General features: G+C 36.9%; 1 protein-coding gene across 1 annotated transcript in view; it reads right to left on the bottom strand.

The window, feature by feature from the left end:
* The window catches only part of CCDC91 (coiled-coil domain containing 91), a gene marked incomplete at its 3' end in the record, with an annotated part of 162,295 nt that overhangs the window by 106,460 nt on the left and 36,533 nt on the right, over nt 1-19,302 (bottom strand). The window contains exons 4-6 of the mRNA XM_082310178.1: nt 15,413-15,570; nt 11,923-12,111; nt 10,411-10,515 (exon numbers count right to left, since the gene is read on the bottom strand). Coding sequence (XP_082166304.1) covers nt 10,411-10,515; nt 11,923-12,111; nt 15,413-15,570 — 452 coding nt within the window. The remainder of the gene's footprint in view (nt 1-10,410; nt 10,516-11,922; nt 12,112-15,412; nt 15,571-19,302) is intronic.

Genomic DNA, 19,302 nt, shown 5'->3' on the forward strand with positions numbered 1-19,302 from the left:
ATATGACTGTAACTGAATACTACAGTATGAGGCAAGTTAGGCATGCAAAGCTGTTAAGTAGCAGCACAATAGCGTAATAGGGGTATATTTGAACACAACATATTTTTAAAACAAAATTATCATGATTAGTCTTATATCCACTCTTCTAATTAATCACTCTGAAACAAGACCATAAAATAATTCATAAGAAAAGAATTTAAGTTTAACAGGAAAACACAAAGGCAAGGGAGCAGAATCTTTTCCTAACAGAAATAAAAAGTTATTTTGATTCATACTGTGGAAAAATAATTTAGAATAAAGACATCAAAATTGGGGAAAAAAACAGGCCAAAAGATAAACAGCTCTGAAATTATTAATAAAATAGAGACTTTGAATAAAAACGAGTGTCTGAAAGAAGAGTACATAGAGTAACATTAAAAAAAATTTAAAAGGTGAAGAAATAAACGTGAGGTATCTGGCACACACTTGAAAAAGAGGTGGGCAAGGGATTGTTGCCATATCCATAAATACCTTTAACAGTTCAGCAAAAAGACGCATTGCTATCTGTGAAAGTGCCTTTTCTGAAATCCCCCATTTTCAGCGTTCTATAATTTTAAAACCTGCTGCGACCTGTGAAATTTACTGGAATTTTATTTATAAATTTAGTTGCAGGTACAGTAGATAACTTTTTTCACACCTATTTTTCGTTATTAGCATTCTGTCTGCTCTATGTCTGCACCTAAAACCAACCTAAATATTTTCTTAGAAGATGGTATTTAACAGGATGTAAGTCATATATTAGTTTTGTAAGAAAACATACATTTTCTAGTACTCCAGCCACAAAAAGCACCTACCTCCAAGACCTGTTTCCAATCTCCTGCAGAACACCTTTTCCAGAATCATAAATGCACTCTTCTGGAAGGAAAGACCAGGAAGGTGATGACAGGGTGTTGCCTTATATGAGAGAGGAGTTGGAATGCATGGAGCTCTGTTTTGGTGTAGATGATCAGTCAAGAACTTACGGGCCAGGATTAGCAGGCAGACCAGCATAGCGGACACTGCTGCATCTGCCTGCTGTAGACCAGACAGTCTACAGGAAGATGACGTAGATGAGGCCTTCTTCAGACAATGGGAGGAAGCCTCACATTCACAGGCCCTGGTCCTCATGAGGGATGTTGTCCACCCCAGTATTTGCTGGAGAGACCACACAGCAGGGCACAAGCAATCCAGGAGATTCCTGGGACACACTGCTAACAACTTCCTAACACAGGTGACTGAGGAGCAATCTCTGAGGCACTCTGTTGGACCTGATATTTAAAAACATGGAAGGACTGTCTGGGGATGTGAAAATCAGTGGCAGCCTGCCTTGGCTGCGGAGACCATGAGATAGTGGAGCTCAGGGGAGAGGAAGGAGCAGGGCAAAAAGCAGGATCACAACACTGGACTTCAGGAGAGAAGACTTTGGACTCTTTGGGGGTCTGCTTGGAAGAATCCCATGGGATACAACCCTAGAAAGAGGGCTTCAAGAGAGCTGGTTGCTATTCAAGGATTATCTCCTCCAAGCTCAAGAATGGTCCATTGTGCCAAGCAGGAAATCAAGCAAAGGCAGCAGGAGGCCTGCATGGATGTACAAGCAGCTCCTCATAAACTCTGTCATAAGAAGGAAGCGTTCAGGAGGTGGAAGCAGGAGCAGGTGACTCAGAAGGAACACAGAGCTGCTTTCCAGGCATGTAGGGATGGGGTTAGGAAAACCAAAGCCCACCTGGTTTTGAATCTGGCTACAGACATGAAGGGCTGAAAGAAAGGACTCTACAAGTGTGTTAACAGCTGAAGGGAAGCTGAGGAAAATGTGAGCCCGCTGCTGAGGGGGGCAGGGGCCCCGGTGACAAAGGACATGAAAAATGCCTTCTTTGGCTCAGTTTTTACTGGCAAGACTGGCCTTCAAGAATCCCAACCCCTTGAGACCCAAGGGAAAGTCTGGAACAAGGAAGATTTAAACCCTCTGTGGAAGACAATGAGGTTAGGGAACACTAAAACAAAGCAGACTTAAACAAGTCCATGGTGCCTTAACAGGGTGCAGCCACAAGCGCTGAGGGAGCTGGCTGACGTCATTGTGAGGCCACTCTCAATTATCTTTGAAAGACTGTGGCAATCAGGGGAGGTTCCCAAGGACTGGAAGAAAGCAAATGTCATGCCTGTCTTCAAGAAGGGCAGGAAAGAGGATCTGGGGAACTACAGGCCCATCAGCCTCACCTCAGTCCCCAGAAAGCAGACAGAGCGACTGATCTTATAAACCATTTCCAGACACATGAAATAAAAGATGTAGTCAGCATGGAAAAATCTTGCTTAACCAACCTGATAGCCTTCTATGCTGAGTGGTGGATGTTGTTTATCTCTACTTTAGCAAGGCTTTTGATACTGTCTCCCATAACATCCTTATAAACAAGCTCACAAAATATGGGTTAGATAAGTGGACAGTGAGGTGGACTTCAAACTGGATGAATGCCTGCATCCAGAGGGTTATGATCAGTGGCAGAGAGTCCACCTGGTGACAAGTGGTGTACCCCATGGGTCGATACTGGGGCCAATACTGTCTATCCTCTTCTTTAATGACCTGGATGATGGGGCAGAATGCACCCTCCGCAAGTTCGTAGATGATACAAAACTGTGAGGAGTTGGTGATACTCCTGATCACCCTGCCATTCAGTGGGTCTTTGACAGGCTAGAGTTTAACAAAGGGAAATATTAAGTCCTGCACCTGGGCAGGAATAACCCCATGCACCAGTATACACTGAGGGTGAAATGGCAGGAAAGCAGTTTTGCAGAGAAGAACCTGTGGGCAATGGTGGACAATAAGTCCACTAGTGCATTGACTACACCACTCAGCTCGGTGTCAACCGCAAACTTGCTGAGGGTGTACTCAATCCCACTATGTCATTAATGAAGATATTAAATAGTATTGGATCTAGTACAGACCCTTGAGGGGCAATCACTTGTTACTGGTTTCCATTTGGACATTGAGCTATTGACTGTAACTCTTTGGATACAGGTCATCCAGCCAATTCCTTATCCATCCAGTAGTCCATCCATCAAATCCATATCTCTCCAATTGAGAGGCAAGAATGTTGTGGGAAACCATATCTCAAGAGATCCCTTCCAACTGCAATGATTCCGTGAATGAAATAAATGTTTTGGGTGGAATTTTTCTACTTTATCACAATTATTTTTAGAACAGTATTTTTCAAACTAAGAACTGATATATAGGGGAAGCAAAGAGCTCACTATAAAGCATCATAGCAAAAACATAATATTGATGTAACTGTCAAATACCATCAGAGTCACTAACCTTCTGACTGATATTTATTAAATAAACAAAGTAGCACCGAGCTTTCATATGTGCTTTACTGCTACTGTTGCAATCAAAAGCAGCAGTCAGTCACAGCAATACACCGGATTTCATTTACTCCAGGCCAAGACTCTGGAACTGTAAGTCTGCAGTTTCCATTAAGAAATACAAGACATTTTTAAATTTGAGAGATCTGTGAAGATTCTTATGTGAATTAGTAAATCAATTCCCATTTAAAATCCCAGGTAGATTATATTAAAATTGCCTACATTATTTCTAGTGTCCATGTGTGGTGAAACAGAAATAGTCATTAAACGGGTTCAACGCAGCTAGTGTGCAAGCACAGAAGCAGTTATGTTTAACCTACTTCAATAGTTGAGAAACAGAATTAGGAAAGATAGCAAAACAGTATGGTATTTTCACTGTTTACATGATCCAGATATGTCAGTCATCCCTAAATCTCCAGAGCCAGGTCAAGAAGAGAAAATCTGTTTCACAACCTATGGTTGAGTCCATACTTTGAACCCTCCTTCCCCAATCTGAACTGAAGTCAAAGTGAAATTATTTAAAATCTAATTGGAACTGTAGCACAAAACAGGCTACAGCTATGCCTTTTTTCCTATAAGCTTTCTTATATACTATCACATTTCAGTAAAGGAAAACAATAACTTTTCTCTTAAAGTCATATAGAGATGTTGGGGGGAAAATATCTCAGAAAAGCAGAAATAATTACTTCTTTTCAAGTACCAAGTTCGCAGATTTATTGCAATAAACACATCAAGGTATACTTAGCTTGCAAACAGAAGTAAATCTGTCAGCCCCTGCTTCATCAGTTTCTCTGGAATGGAGATAACCTTTGCAGTCAAAATGATATAAAATTAATTTCAAAGGTGAACTGCAGTTTCGAGAAAGAGCATGGTTACTCATGCTGTACTTTATTTTAGGTTCAGTATAATGGCAACAGAAAAATTCCTGAATGTTATCTTCCATCACTATTATTATTTTTTTCCACCAGAGGTATCCACTCAAATAGAAAAATTGGTCCCTCTATCAAAACAGGATAAAGATATATCTGTTTGCACGGGGATACACTATATTTACCAGAGTATTAACACACAGGGAATACTGCCTCCAGAGAAAGTTATATCTTCCAATACTGAATACAATATTTATTCATCATATGGCCAACTATCATTAGGAAACATGACAATTTCACCCTGTCATTTCAACTGCAAGTGCTTCCAAGAGCTTGTTTTGCTAGACATCCAACTGCAAGATTGCTTCTTGAAATTACTTTAGGAAATGAATGTTCATACAAGGCCATGATTGCTTACGTACATTAAAAGCACAACACAAGGGTCTTCCAGAACATGAAGCTTTCTCTCTGGGATCATCTGTGTTCATTCCAAACTTTGACACTGTCCTACTGTCAACATGAACGGGCCTATTTATTCAAAGAAGATGTGCACTTCAGATTTCTCTCATGTGTCCTCAGGTTTCAGCCACTGAGACTCCTCACAACATGGACAGCTGACGGATCACATACTGTAGGTCTAGCGCTGGCTAGAAATGGACAGCGTTCCTGTATTAACAACAAAACAGAGGCTGGGGAAGTTAGAGATCCCAGTTTGTTCTCTCAAATACTGGGAAGTACCCATATTAGAGGCAAAATTATACTCCCCAGTTGTCAACATTGGATAAGAAAGGAAGAGGTGAAGGCAGATGGAAGGCACAGAAAAGCTGAGTTTATCCATTAGCTAAGCAAGGTCAGGAACAAGTGGGGAAATAGAAGAAGGAATAAAAACAGGGAAGGAGGAGGGAGCAAAAATCCAGTGATGCAGGGAACTGGGAAGGAAGAGGTGCCTTAGGAAAGGCACAAACCAGAAGAGTTAACCCTAACTCAGTCATCTGTGCGCTATGCAGACCAGCTATTCTGTATCCAGATCAGCGCCATGTGGCATCACCATTATAGGACAAGGTCCCTTAGAAGAAGTACTAGCCCTTGGACAAGATCACGTTGGGAGCAGTGAGGAGGGGTGACATCTATGGTTAACTTCCCACTCCTCAACCCACATTAATACCTTCTATTCACTTTTAACTGCTGTCCTCCTCCCCTTCTTGGAACACCACTGAACTTTCAGCCCTCGAAACTACAGCTCTCCAAAGCTGCTTTACCCTTCTCAGCAACCAACATCCCTACTTACTTCTGGAACATCTTTTGTCATCATTGCAAAACTGAATTTTGCCATCATCAAGACAAAATTCATTACCTTGTTTCTTGTTCTTGGAATTGCAAAAATGTAATGCCAACTCTCCAAGAGAAATTCTTTTCATTATAGAAAGTTTAGCATGTAACCACTAGAGCTAGTATTTGCTTAGTCATTTATTTCATTAATATTGAGATTACTATGACATTGTTTGAATCTAAAATCAAAGATTTTAAGATACATTACGAAATATTATGAGGCTTAATTCAATTCTGAAAGCAAGAAACTCCATGAAGCGTGGTGGTGGGGCAACATCATTTTAAATACTAAAACAAAGAGGAAAAAATCAAAAGGATCCATACACAAAATCAGGCATTAAGCCACATTATTTAACATTCCTTTTTAACACCTTCTGAATACAAGCAAATTTTTACATGTATTAGGTGCAATTTTTGAGATTCATATTATGTTCAGTCCTAATTTATAAGTACATCAAAATCACTGTTTGTACAATTCTACTTTAAATTAAAGACAAAATTGTATGATGAATCTAGCATTAACGTAAAGTTTTAATTCGTATATACCTTACAAGGTATTTTAAAGTTGTGAAGCATCATCTCCAAAAACAAGGAGACAGACACAATGAAGTATGCATTCTATTTTATATGAATGTGCGTGATATATGCATCCAATATATAAAAAAACCCAAAATTAACAGGCAATATTAACCAGAATAAAAATAAATTCATCCCTCAGAATTAGGAGGGAAGAAACTAGACCGAAATCTCAAGTTCACCTTTTCCTGTCTTTACTTAACTGCACGTAAAGTCTTTTCCTCATAATTTGAAGCTTTGTAATTTAATGAGACATTTGCACAGCTACTCAAATGAAAAAAAATCCCGAAACATCAACAGTTACAGCAATAAATAAATGAAACAACACCTAATACCAGCAATGATTGTACTTAGGTTACCATGCCATTTAATCCCAGCTAGGTGTTACTGCACGACCTAGTGAAGCTTCCTTGGATCATTGTGTACTGATCTGTCAATGTTTTCTTCTATAAGCTTCCTCTATTACCTTTCTAAAACATCATTTAAACAGGGTGTCTATCTGACCTGCTTTTTTACACACAAAAATATCATTCAAAATGAAATTATAGTATTAAGCTAATTCATTTTTAATCATGACTTTCTGCACCAACAGGAATATTGCTAAATAAAATAAGCACACTGAAATCACTTCTTCAATAAAAATTTAAAAGGCATTCCCTAAAAAAAGGTGGAACAGAAACAAAGGATTCCAAAAGAAAACATTTTTGGTGCTTTCAAAACAACTATAGATTTGTTAAGTTAGAAGAATAGATGTCAGTTGCCAAAACAAAAAAAGAATCTATATCAAAAAGAAGGATCACACCACATCGACTATATGGTTCTCTAAAAAAAAAAAACCAGCCTGCTAACTTCCAGAAAGGGTTGATGACAGGAAAAAAATGTGTATAACCGCAACTAGAACTTTCCAGCAGCAATGCAGTATTACTTCAAATGCGACTGTGTGGTAAATCAAAGAAATAGCAGAGGAAAAGTATGATCCAGTTCTTAGTGAATCATCAAAACCAGTTGTCTGTAGATAGACCAAACATCAGAAGTCTTACCAGCTAAACAATCAGTCCAAAGAATTAAGTTCCTACTCAGAGCGCTAGAACCCAGGCACTATTTTCCCTTCTCAAATTAAAATGTTCCCTCTCTGATTTGCAAATAAGAGAACATCACCTACTAAACAGGACTATTCATTTTGCTATTGATGGTTTTTCACTATATTACAAATTGGGGTTTGGTAGTTTCAAAATGCAGCATTTATTCATTTCTACAACATATTGCAATGGGGCTGCAGCAAAATTTTAGATTTATAGGATTAAAATGGCCACTAATTCTGCATTATAGTCAAAAACATGTATTACCTACTAGCACTAAGTATCTTGAAAATATGCAGCACCTCACATTTAGAGAAGAGCTGAGGTGTTAAAAGTTGAGATGAATATATATATGACTATGTGATAAAAAAAGGGAAAAAATAAGACTGACATACTGACCAAAAAAAAAAAAAAAAAAAAAAAAATCAGACACACATTCGCACCTGTTTCCCTCCTGTCTAAATAAGCAAGGAATTATAAGGCTAAAATTGCATTCATGCAACTTTATGGTTGCAACACTGCACACAAGTCAAGAAAACTAAAATTACACTTCCCACAGCAATTTTAACTCAGCTACATTTTGTATGCAAAGAACTTGGAATTACAGTATGTTATTCTGCCTCTTACATACCACAAACACCAAAGCGGGAATGTGGGAATCATAACTCTGATTGTACCAGCTTGTATGAATTCAAGATCTCAAAGAGGCCATTCCATTAAATATCCAAACAACTCTATAATACTAGTTAACAGCAATTTGTTTATTCTATTTATGAAGCCACTGCTGCCCCTTCACTGTCTTTGGTTGTTGTAGTAACATACGGAAACAACATTAAGAATGTGAGAATACTACATGTTCTGTTCAATCTTGATTTTTTTAAAACTAATTTTATTTAGACGAAACAGAACTTTTTACTTTTCTGTTTTACACAAGCATAAAGTGGCAACACTCCATTGCCATGCATTGGTTAAATGCTAACATTACACCAAAGACTTGGAATTCTGCCCTGACCCCGCCCCCCCCCCCCCCCCCCCCAATTAGGAGTAATGATTATCACTCCCCTTCAATTCTTCCATTTTCAGTATTACCAAATTAAGTATAAGGCTTTTTTCACGCTTACGATGAAGAAAATTTGTGACTAGACCAGAACACAATTCACTTCATCAGCATGCTAACCCAACTCAGAAAACATCTGTAATATGCTTTATGTTCCTACCTTGTCTTTCAAAATATTTTTTTTTATATCAAAAAACCCGAAAGCATATTTTATTGAAACAATTTTGTGGCAACAAAACTGTGGTAACATAACTGTCACCCTTGACTGAGGCAGAAATTAACAGGAAAAGATGAAAAAAAAAAAAAAATAATAATTACTGGCTTAGTTGACAAAGATTAATGAAATCTTCTCTCAGAACTAAGCACAATAACTTCACAAAAATAGAAGAGTCTAATCTAAATATTTAAAGATCTGACCTCATTAAAGATCTGACTAACTGACTGGCTCTATTACCTCCAAACCAGCTCTTGAGAATTTGCTATGTCACAAGTGCCAACAGTCAGTTAATTAGTAAATATAAAGGTGCATGAAATAATGCACGTTCATGTAAAAAGCAGTTAGAACTATCTCACCAGACATTTGTTTCACATGTTATACTCAAGTATTAACATAGAAATTTAATTTAATAGGAATTAAGTCAATGCACACCTACAGCTTAGGATGCCAGAATCAGTTCAGTTGGAAGTCTTATCCTGAGAGTTCCCAAAGCTATGCCAGTCACCACTATAGTCTGCTTTTAAGCTTTTCAAGTCAACAACACTAATAACCAGCTGTTTCTACTGGAAAAAGAAATGCTAGCAAGACAGACATCTGTACTGTGTAGCTGCCAGATTTACTCAGTGTGTGGCCACAGGTGTTGACCCTAGTGTTGTAGGAGCCAAAGGAGAAAGACAAAAGGAATTGGCATTAAAAGCTGTACTAACAGAAGGCATCCAATATTTGAGTTTCATGAAAATAATTTTAACCATCAGCTCTTAGAAGTATGTCTCACTTTTCTTCTCTGATTTGATACTGGCTATATCCAGAAGACAACAAGAGAAAGTACATGAGTTTTTCTACAAAGTAAGTTAAAGGTTATGAACCTTTCATTGCCATTCTTGAAAACTATAATACCTGACTCAGAGGTATAATACAGACTGATACTTGCAAACCTCAGTAACATTTCCACTACTTAAATACTTCTGCTTGAAAAGCATCGTGAAAGTATTAAAAAATTAAATCCATTAATTCTATTGTCAAGAGTTTATGATGATCATTAACTTTAGCCAGGATGATACTCCATAAATCAGAAGGTTTTTAAGCAAAACTTACATTTTTATAACGTAGCTAAGCAAACACCTCTTTCACTGAGTAGGATGTTACACACATAAACAAGAAAAAAAAAAAATTAGATGATTATATTACCGTAAGTTCAAGGAAGCATTGCAGCCAGAAATTCAATACAAATTATTACAGCAACCCAACAATTATGTACACATGGGAAACAATGCAGTAGCTACTTAAAAACCATCCACAGCACCAAAAAGTTAAGTGAAGCTGAATTACCAACAAGAAACTTTTGAAATGTTCTAAGTCTATAATATTCAGTTTGTCCTGCTACAACACCGGAAGAAGACCGGAAACTTCAATGAAAAATTTGTCTTGTATGTGAGAGTTCCACATATATTTAACACACGATGTTGATTTTTGCAATGGAAACAATTTTAATTCCATTGTCTAGCATCTAATTGCACTTTACAGATTTTTATTATGCAACACAAACTATTCCATATTCAATCCAGCTAATACTTTACAAATAATTGGCCATACCTACTCTAAAACATGCCAAGTCATACTGTTAAACACACATCTACTGCGCAAAGTGTTTTTTCTTTTAATCTGTTCTATGAAATAGATCATAAGAAGAATGAGTGATCTGAGTTACAATAATGTATTTACACAGGTGGGCTATTTAACCTATATTCCCACTAATGTCAAAAGTCAGGCTCTGATATAAAGACCTTAGAACTTCTTTAAATTCAAAGGGCTTTGGAGCAGGTCTGCAGATACTTAACAGAGTATTTGTTGGACATAAATACACTCTATACAAAACCCTCCTGCAAAAAATAAGTTACTACAAGAAATTACCTGGACAGTCTTGTAATGATCTTGATGTGAAATTACTTTTTCTTTTTTTTCCTTCAAGAAATCCATTTCTAGAACGCTATGTTTTTCCAGTAAATATTCTAGTTCCTATAAGGTTTACAAAATAAAATACGTGAAGTTACAAACATTTGTGAATTGTGAAAATGCAGATTCAGTTAATCATTCCAACTAATTTAATTTCTGAAGACTATGACATTTGCTATCATAATATACACAGAGATAAAGGGTTGTGCAAGAAAACTGTGATTGCAGTCTTTAAATTGAGACAGTATTTTCAAGAAGTATAAGGTATTTAAAATCAAAGGCATGTCCTGGAAGGCATGTCCTGTGAGAAGCAGCTAAGGTCACTGAGTTTGTCTAGTTTGAAGAAAAGGAGGCTCTCTACAGCTTCCTGAGGAGGGGAAGTGGAGAGGAATGCGCTGATCCGTGGGATATAGTGCCAGGACACATGGGAATGGTTCAAAACTGCATCAGGGGAGGTTCTTCTGTTGTTTTTTTCCTCAAGACATGACCGATCCAGTTCCATCTCCTCCTCCTCACTTCATTACTGATTTTCTCCATCTCCGAGTTGATGCTCGTCATTTCTGCAACTTTTTATTTTTTTTTTTTTCCGGGAGGAGGTAGTTGGCCTCCTGCCTAACCCCCATGACTTGGAGGGCCAGTGTTTTTTCTGTCAGGGTGGCCTTCCCTTAGGCTGCGTTGGTTCGCGGCACCTTCTTCAATTTTATCCGGTGCACCCTCCAGAGAGGGATCCCCTATCCACCACCCAGGGGACGCGCCTTCTAGCCGTGCAGCCCCAGCCGAAGGACCTCCTCATACTTGGCTCTAGTTACTCATCCTCATTTTCATCTCCAACAAGCCATGTCCTCCTTCCCTAGCACACCCTGATACCTATCAAGAAACAGTATTAAGAATAGTAGAAATTAAACTTAGTCTTTCACGCCTCAGTAACCTTTTGCTAACTCAGACACATAACTACAGGCATAAGCCTGCTTGGTACTCTATCATATTCAGGTCGGAGGGAATGTGAAGAATTTAGTTACCAGAGCTCCCAGAAAAAAAAACAAAAAAACAAAAAACAAAACAAACAAACAAACAAAAACCAAAGAAAAAAGTGTTACGTGTCATGTTCATAAAGATAGCCAAAGGCACTTTCAACTTCAATGACCACACACTCACTCCCAAAACATCAGGGAACCACTATACCTTCTAACCACATGGCTCCATGCTAAGAAAACTTTTTTTTGTTTTCTGCTTTTTTTTTTCCTTCCAGGAAAAAAATATTCTTTTCCCTGAAACTTTAGAAAAATTCAGGCTAAAATAGATAGCAGACATTAAAAAAAAAAAAAAAAAGAAAGTATTTTGGCTAAATTTGGCCAACTTCTCTGGAATTTGGCTAATTTCTACAAAAAATGTATTGCAAATCTCTGCCAGCTCCAACTATGTTTAAATCCTATATAAATGCTAGACATTTTCATTAAAAACTATTCATACCTTTTTAATTTTTAATTTTTCTTCTTCAGCAGTGCAAAGCTTGATTTCTAGGTTTGCAACAGCTTGTTGAAGGTAGCTCTTTGGCTCGTTTGTTCTCTGCGTCTCAGCATCAACCAAAGCAACAGCTGATGTAACTGAAGTCTTGTCTTCACTTACATTCAAAGAGGCAACTGGAATATCTGCTTGAATCTAATTCATACGAGAAACAAAACAGTAAAGGAAAAGGTAAAGGGAATTTAACATTCCACTCAAGTCAAATTTCATTTCCAAATGACATTACAGAACTTAAGAACTGTAAATACTACAGTTACTTTTTTGAAACCACACTTCTCTGAAATTGGCCGTGCACGCTCTCATATGTAGGATGTGCTGGCCAAAAAGAAAGCTCCAACAATGGAGCAGTAGCAATAATTCTAGATGGATTCACATCAATCCTTTTGATCTCCTTGACTGCTTTTCAAGAATACTTTAGGAGAAGGCTTTAAGAAGGAGGATGGCACAGATACCTCAGTTTCCAATGAGGTCAAAATACTCAAAAGAGGTGAAAAGAGACAGAAGTGAACCTGAATCATCTGTCTCAAAGCATAAGGCTTATAGGGAAATAAACTCTCCTTGGATTAGTCACTCCATGTTTTCACCCAATGCAGACTGCAAACAGTAGCCACACAAACGGAATACAAATTTTTTGTGCTAAAATAAATATCTCATCCTGAGGCTAGACCAACAGAATAAGAGTAATTGGGACATGTCTACAACATTTATTTAATGCTATTTCAGTGAACTGTAGTACAAAAACTGAAACAGAGGCTTCTAGAATATACAACCCAAAACAGATGAAACACTGATAATAAGCCTATATTCTCAAAAAAGCACAAAAATAAATTAGGTGAGGTTTAAAATATTTTGTGGTATAATTAACAAAAGCCAAAGGCTTTTTTTCCCCTTCTTTAAAAAAAAAAAAAAAAAAAAAAAAGGCAAAAACTTGTTTATATGCCAGCAAAGGAACTTCAAAGGAAAAAGCTGGCAAATTAATTTCAGACGCCATATTTTCAACAACAATTTGAAAGCCAAGAGAACTTGAGATTTGAGGAGCGGTAGAGAAAGGAACATCTCAATATGTTTAATAAGAGAGGTTTGACTGATCTGATTGAAGTCATTCCCTTAACACCTTTTATTCCGAACAGACACTCAAATAATAAACTGATTTTTGAATAAATAAGTATCTCTTGAAGGATTCAAAGAAAGAAACAAACAAAAATAGCTGAGATCTGGACTGTACATGGATACATAAGATCCAGTAGATAAAACAGCCAGAAAGAAAACTGCAGTTTGTGCTCTGAATTCCCCTTCTGTAAGAAGCAAAGATAACCTAGATATGCTAATTCTACTTCTGAGTACTACTCAAGATTAGAATCTGGCACTGCCAAAAAATTATGATGTTGGAACCTGAAACGTTGAAGTTTTTTTTAACATTAAATGTCAAGAGGCTCTGGAGACACAATTATAGAAGAATACAGTTATCCTAGCATCCTCCTCTAACACGTGTAAGAATATTTTATTATAGTTTTATGCCCACCATTTTCCTTTAGCTTTATCCAAAAGTGTGAAGTCTGATCTCCATTTCAAAACAATGTTAAAGGACCTCCTCTCAACATACCTTCTCCCTTTAGTAACACTTGCTAATGTTGTATTCTTTAGTTTGTATTATTTCCTGCATTAAAAAGAGAGTTTATGGAACCATGGGTCTGTCAGTAGCTGACCAGAACAGGATGAGAAAGACCGAAACATGGCCCACAACTAGAATTTGCACACATAATTATTCAGAAGTAACAAAGTGTATTTTTTATTTTTAGTAAGATTACCTAACCAAATGACTTTTTCATTTTAAAAAATACACCTAAGCCTTAGTATTCTGGAATATCCAAAGCGCTCTCTCCAGAGAGCACACAAGCTAAAGTTGCTGGCCTAGCTCAAACAAGAAAGGATACAGGTTATTCACTTTTCACCATTAGCCAAAATCAAAAAGGGTAGGATCTGTTGTGGCTGAAGAAATGCATATTTTGATCATCCTGCCAGTAATACAAATTTACTTATCAAAACACTATCAGAGAGGGAGATGAAGAGCTTTCAACACAGAAAATTACTCTGGCTGGCATCAGTCAAAAAAGAAAGCAAACGTCTCAAGAAAAAAAAAACCCGTCTCAAGAAAAAAAACCCACAATTTTTAGATTTCTAAGAAAATTTCTTAGGTATTATTTGCATCTGGGCACACCTCTTCTTTACTTTTTAGAGGCTTTCCCCAGAACATTAGGCTGGGAACAAATACAAAACAGTAACTAATTCATTACTAAGACTGAACTGTCGGAGCTGTAGTAGCCATAGTCTTTCTGGAAGTGTGAACATACAGATGCTGTTCAAAGGAAAAACAATAAGAGTCAGTTTAATCAAAACAAGTATTTCGTACAAGTTGTTTAAATAGCTCTAGAGAAATGCTTTTAAATGGTCAGATTATGGAAATCTGACTTAATTGTGATACTCAAATTTCACCATAAGTAGCCCTAAGACTTGATGAGACTACCTGAAGAATAATAAACCAAGTAAGGGCTGGAAATGGGAGGGTCTCTAACTAGCCCAAAATATTGACTGGTTCAGAGAAAGACAACAGCATTTTCTAATTCAAGTATATACTACTATGCATCCTGAAACAAGGAACTTTATAATCAATAAACTTGTTCAAATAGGTGTCACTGCAATCAATGTCAATAAAAATGCACTTGGGAGGGTAAATCTATTTAATTCTCGTCCACAGCAATCTTGCATTCTTGTAGTAACCCCCAGGCAGAAATTCTTTCCCTCCCTTGCTCACCTAATTTAGTAAAAACTAAACACTTTCACCCCCAAAAAGAAGCTCAGTTCTCAGCAGTATTGCAGCTACAAGGAGAGATCAAGATCACACAACTAGGACTGCATCAGATCACAGGAAAAAAAAAAAAAAAAAAACACCTTTAAAAGTAATAGGGAAAAAAGTAAAATATAATAAAATAAAAAACTGAAATTAATTTTATTATAATTAAGTAAAAATTAAACATTAATTCTCTAATCCTAAAACCACTTCAGAAAACATATGTATGACATATGTACAGCCATAATCTTTACAGCTTTAACAGTAACACCTTTATTTTAAGAAAATTTTCCTGCTATTGTTTCCTACTTTCATGCCTAGCACTATCAGCATGCCTTTAACTTTTAATAACTCTTTAACACACATACCTCTCTTGCAGTCCAGACCAAAGTAGTATGGTGTCCCCCAGTTATAGGATTTAAACATAATTTAAAAATTATTTTACTTCAAAGCCTGTATCACAGAAATTCAAGGACCACCTTTTGCTCTTAAAAGGTAATTCAATCTAAATTTGCATAGAAAAGATACAAAGCTAAGATATTTAATACATCAAGTTCCCATATTGAAACACAAAAATTGTGGTTTTACCTGTTCTTCAAGAACACCTGGGTTTATAACATTGTTGGCTGTTTGAATAGCTGTTGCCACATTGTCACTTGATAAAGTGAATGAGTCAGAAGGAACCAGGCAGGAAGAAGGCACAGAGTGCTCCAGAAGAACGTCAGGAGATATATGGACTTCAGATACTAATTCAAGAAATAAAAACAGAAAACACACATACAATATGAAGAAGTATTCAAAAATTAATTCTGTTTCTGAAATCTATACCTAGGTAAAACCTGTCACAGTAGCAACAAGTATAGTCATAATAATGTAAGGTTATGTACCTATTACAATCTAATTGCACTGAAGAGTAATTCCATACTAAGTTCCTGTATTTTTGAGTATAATCAACTTAAGGATATTCAAAATTGTAGTCACACTAAATTTAGACTTGTAACTTACGCAGAGCTTTCACAAGACAACTGCCATCAAAAGCAGCAGTTTTAACTTTTGTCTCTTTCCACTCACATAACCTTACAGCTTCAGCATGATCTTGAATGAGTTTAAGTCAACTGTACAATGGTACTGACAGTTTCCTAAGCTTTATAAATCTTAAAAGTAAAAAAATCTTCAACTGTCTTAGAAGACATGTACAAACAACTTACCAAGACACATGATAAAACCAGTTTCACATTTTATAAGAGATCAAAAGACAACAACATAAATAACTCTCTAGCTAAACAAAACTTAAGTGTAATTAATATTGGAGTGAGAGCTCTTCCATGGCAATTTCCAGTTATGCCATAAAAATCCTGAACAGTGTATCACCATTATCAACCTGGCACAACAGAAACTTCAGCACTTTCTTACGAAAGATTCAGACACAAACTAAATAAAAAGAAAAGAGAAGAGAAAGCTTTGCATACATTTTTAACTTAACAGCAAAGTCCTGCAAACTTTCATATGGTCAGCTACACATATGCCTTTGCAGTAGACAAAAAAGTATATCCAATTGCTTTAGAAAAAGTATCGTTACGTATCATTATCGTTACAAATCTGGTAAAATGTAAAAGACGCTACTATCCCGGAGCAAGGCTCAGCCTCTCAATATCACTGTTTAATACTGCACAAGTATGCCTACATAGCACAAACAAGTGTATACATTGGCCTAAAGGCATTCAAAAGGACACACTAATCCTTGAATCCAGGCACTCTGTGTCCCATCTCCTTTACCTCCCAGTTCTGGGATTCAGGTTAACATAGAGGAACATGCAAACCTCATCTAAGAAGAAGAAATAAAGAAAATAGACTATGAGACAGAAAAAAAACCCAGGATGCTAACGGCACCAATAGTAGATTTGGCCACATGGGGAAAAAAAACAGCTGAACAGAAAAATGGAAACTTGGATGAAAAGCCTAGAGGACAGTACTTCAGCAAACAGAACAGGAACCAGTTTAGGTAACCAGAACAAAACAATACAGGACTGGAACACAGTTGCATCTTTAACAGTTCTCCAGAATTGGTGTCCTGGTTTCAGCTGGGATAGAGTTGATTTTCTTCCTGGTAGCTGCTATAGTGCTGTGTTTTGGATTTAGGATGAGAATAATGTTGATAACACACTGATGTTTTAGTTGTTGCCAAGTAGTGCTTATACCAGTCAAGGACTTTTCAGCTTCCCTTGCTCTACCAGGTGCACAAGAAGCTGGGAGGGGGCACAGCCAGGACAGCTGACCCAGACTGGCCCAAGGGCTATTCCATACCATATGACATCATGCTCAGCATATAAGCTGGGGGAAGAAGAAGGAAGGGGGGGACATTCAGAGTGATGGTATTTGTCTTCCCAAGTAACCGTTACGTGTGATGGAGCCCTGCTTTCCTGGGAATGGCTGAACACCTGCCTGCCGATGGGAAGCAGTGAATGAATTCCTTGCTTTGCTTTGCTTGCGTGCATGGCTTTTTCTTTACCTATTAAACTGTCTTTATCTCAACCCATGAGTTTTCTCACTTTTACTCTTCTGATTCTCTCCTCTATCACAGCTGGGGGGAGTGAGCAAGCGGCTGTGTGGTGCTTAGTTGCTGACTGAGGTTAAACCACGACAATTCAAAATAGGACTTTTTAGGCTTCCTTTATGTGCCACAAGATATCTGTGAAACCCATCGAAGTATGCTATTCATCTCTCCCATACCCTTCCAAACGTCTGCTTACAAAGGCAGCTTCCTATAACCACTACCTACTCTGTTAGTTCAAATGACAGTGAGATGACAGAGAAGATGACCTTTTTGCTTCTAAAAAAGCAGTGAAGTCTCAGTTTTATGCCATCACTTAATACCCTGATTTTCAGTTTGAAATTAATTTCCAACGGATGGAAAGCCAACTAAAATAATGTACCACGCAATTCTGACCGAGCAGACAAGCTGTTTCTCTGACTAAAATTGTGAACTCACAAGGAAAAACTTAGCATAACACAGATCCTTGTGGTGTTAGCATTCATCCTTTGGTGATGATCACCATGGTATAGGCATAGTTCCCACATAAATAATTGATCAGAAAAGTAAAAAAAATAACTGAGTCTGAATAGAGATGAGGAATGGAGACTCACAGAGATTAAGGTATTCACATATTTTAGGGTATCCAATACTAGACATAAGACTTTGTTTTTCAGATAATACAGTTTTATGTGGGAACCTTCTACAATCAAATTGAGCTTTCAGTTATTTCAGTTATAGCAATGAATGCTTAATATTTTGATGGGCAAGAAAAAACAGAAACAAAAAACCCACTTCTTAAGTTGTCAAAATAAAGCCTAGGAAATGAGGAGCAACAACTGGTGACCACCTCTGAACACTGTGGTTTAAAATTATTCAACTTAATACACGACCTTGCAGAAGACAAGAAAAGGTGGCAACTCTCCAAGGTATCATTCAAACATCTTTTTTACAAAACCTTCTTTTCACTTTCAGCAATGTTAAAGATTCATAAATTAGACATTCCTAGAATTACATGTGCTATATCTGTAATTCAAGCTCTCTTAATTCATTCTTCTTATGTATATACTGGTGAAATTGCATTAGCATTTTAGTTCAGCTCAAAATTCTTTTATGAAGACAACCCCTCAATCATTCCTGCTTACCATGCCTTAGTTATCATAATGGAACAGTTTCAGAACCCCTGAAACAAAATTTGCCTCTGCTAAAATTTTGTAACTGGACTAGAAAAGCAGTATGTACTCAATTACAGGTACATCAAAAGTCATATGCCCAAGAAGGCTGAAATAAGATATAAGTTATTGCCAGAACTGTACTTAAAAAAAAACCAACCAAACAAACAAAAAAAACAACAAAAAAAACCCACCAAACTTATAATTTCTGAACGCTTGACTTCCCAATATTAAGAATATTCTATCATAGGTTTGTATGTAAGAATTGACAAAACCATGCAGTTTATTAATAGAAGCAGAGATCAGTAACAGCCTGCAATCAAATTTCTGCATCTTTATGAAGCTCAAACAATTACTAAAATCACTGGGGGATCAGAAATTCTGAAAACAAAACCAAACGGATGAACATGAACAGTTAAATCAACATTTCATATGAGTCATATACTTTTAAGCTTCAGAATGAAGACATTACATATGAAATATATCACTGAAAAAATAAACATAAGTAACATTTACTAATTGGATGTCATTTATATCCAGCAATTAAGAGATGACATGTCAGCAGGGATCTGAGCAAAAGACCGTGTAATAATTCTTTGACATACTTTTGTAAAACATTGCAAACTACCTGCAGCACAGTTGCCCTACATGTAGGTTTCAGCTGTTAAAAATAGAAAACCCAAGAAACAAAAACCAAATTTCCATCCTCAACTACCCACATCTTTGATGATGCAATTCAATGACCCTTTAAATTATACTGTATACACTGTAAACTG

The sequence above is a fragment of the Platalea leucorodia genome (genome assembly GCF_965183815.1).
Source record: "Platalea leucorodia genome assembly, chromosome: 4".
NCBI lineage: Eukaryota > Metazoa > Chordata > Aves > Pelecaniformes > Threskiornithidae > Platalea > Platalea leucorodia.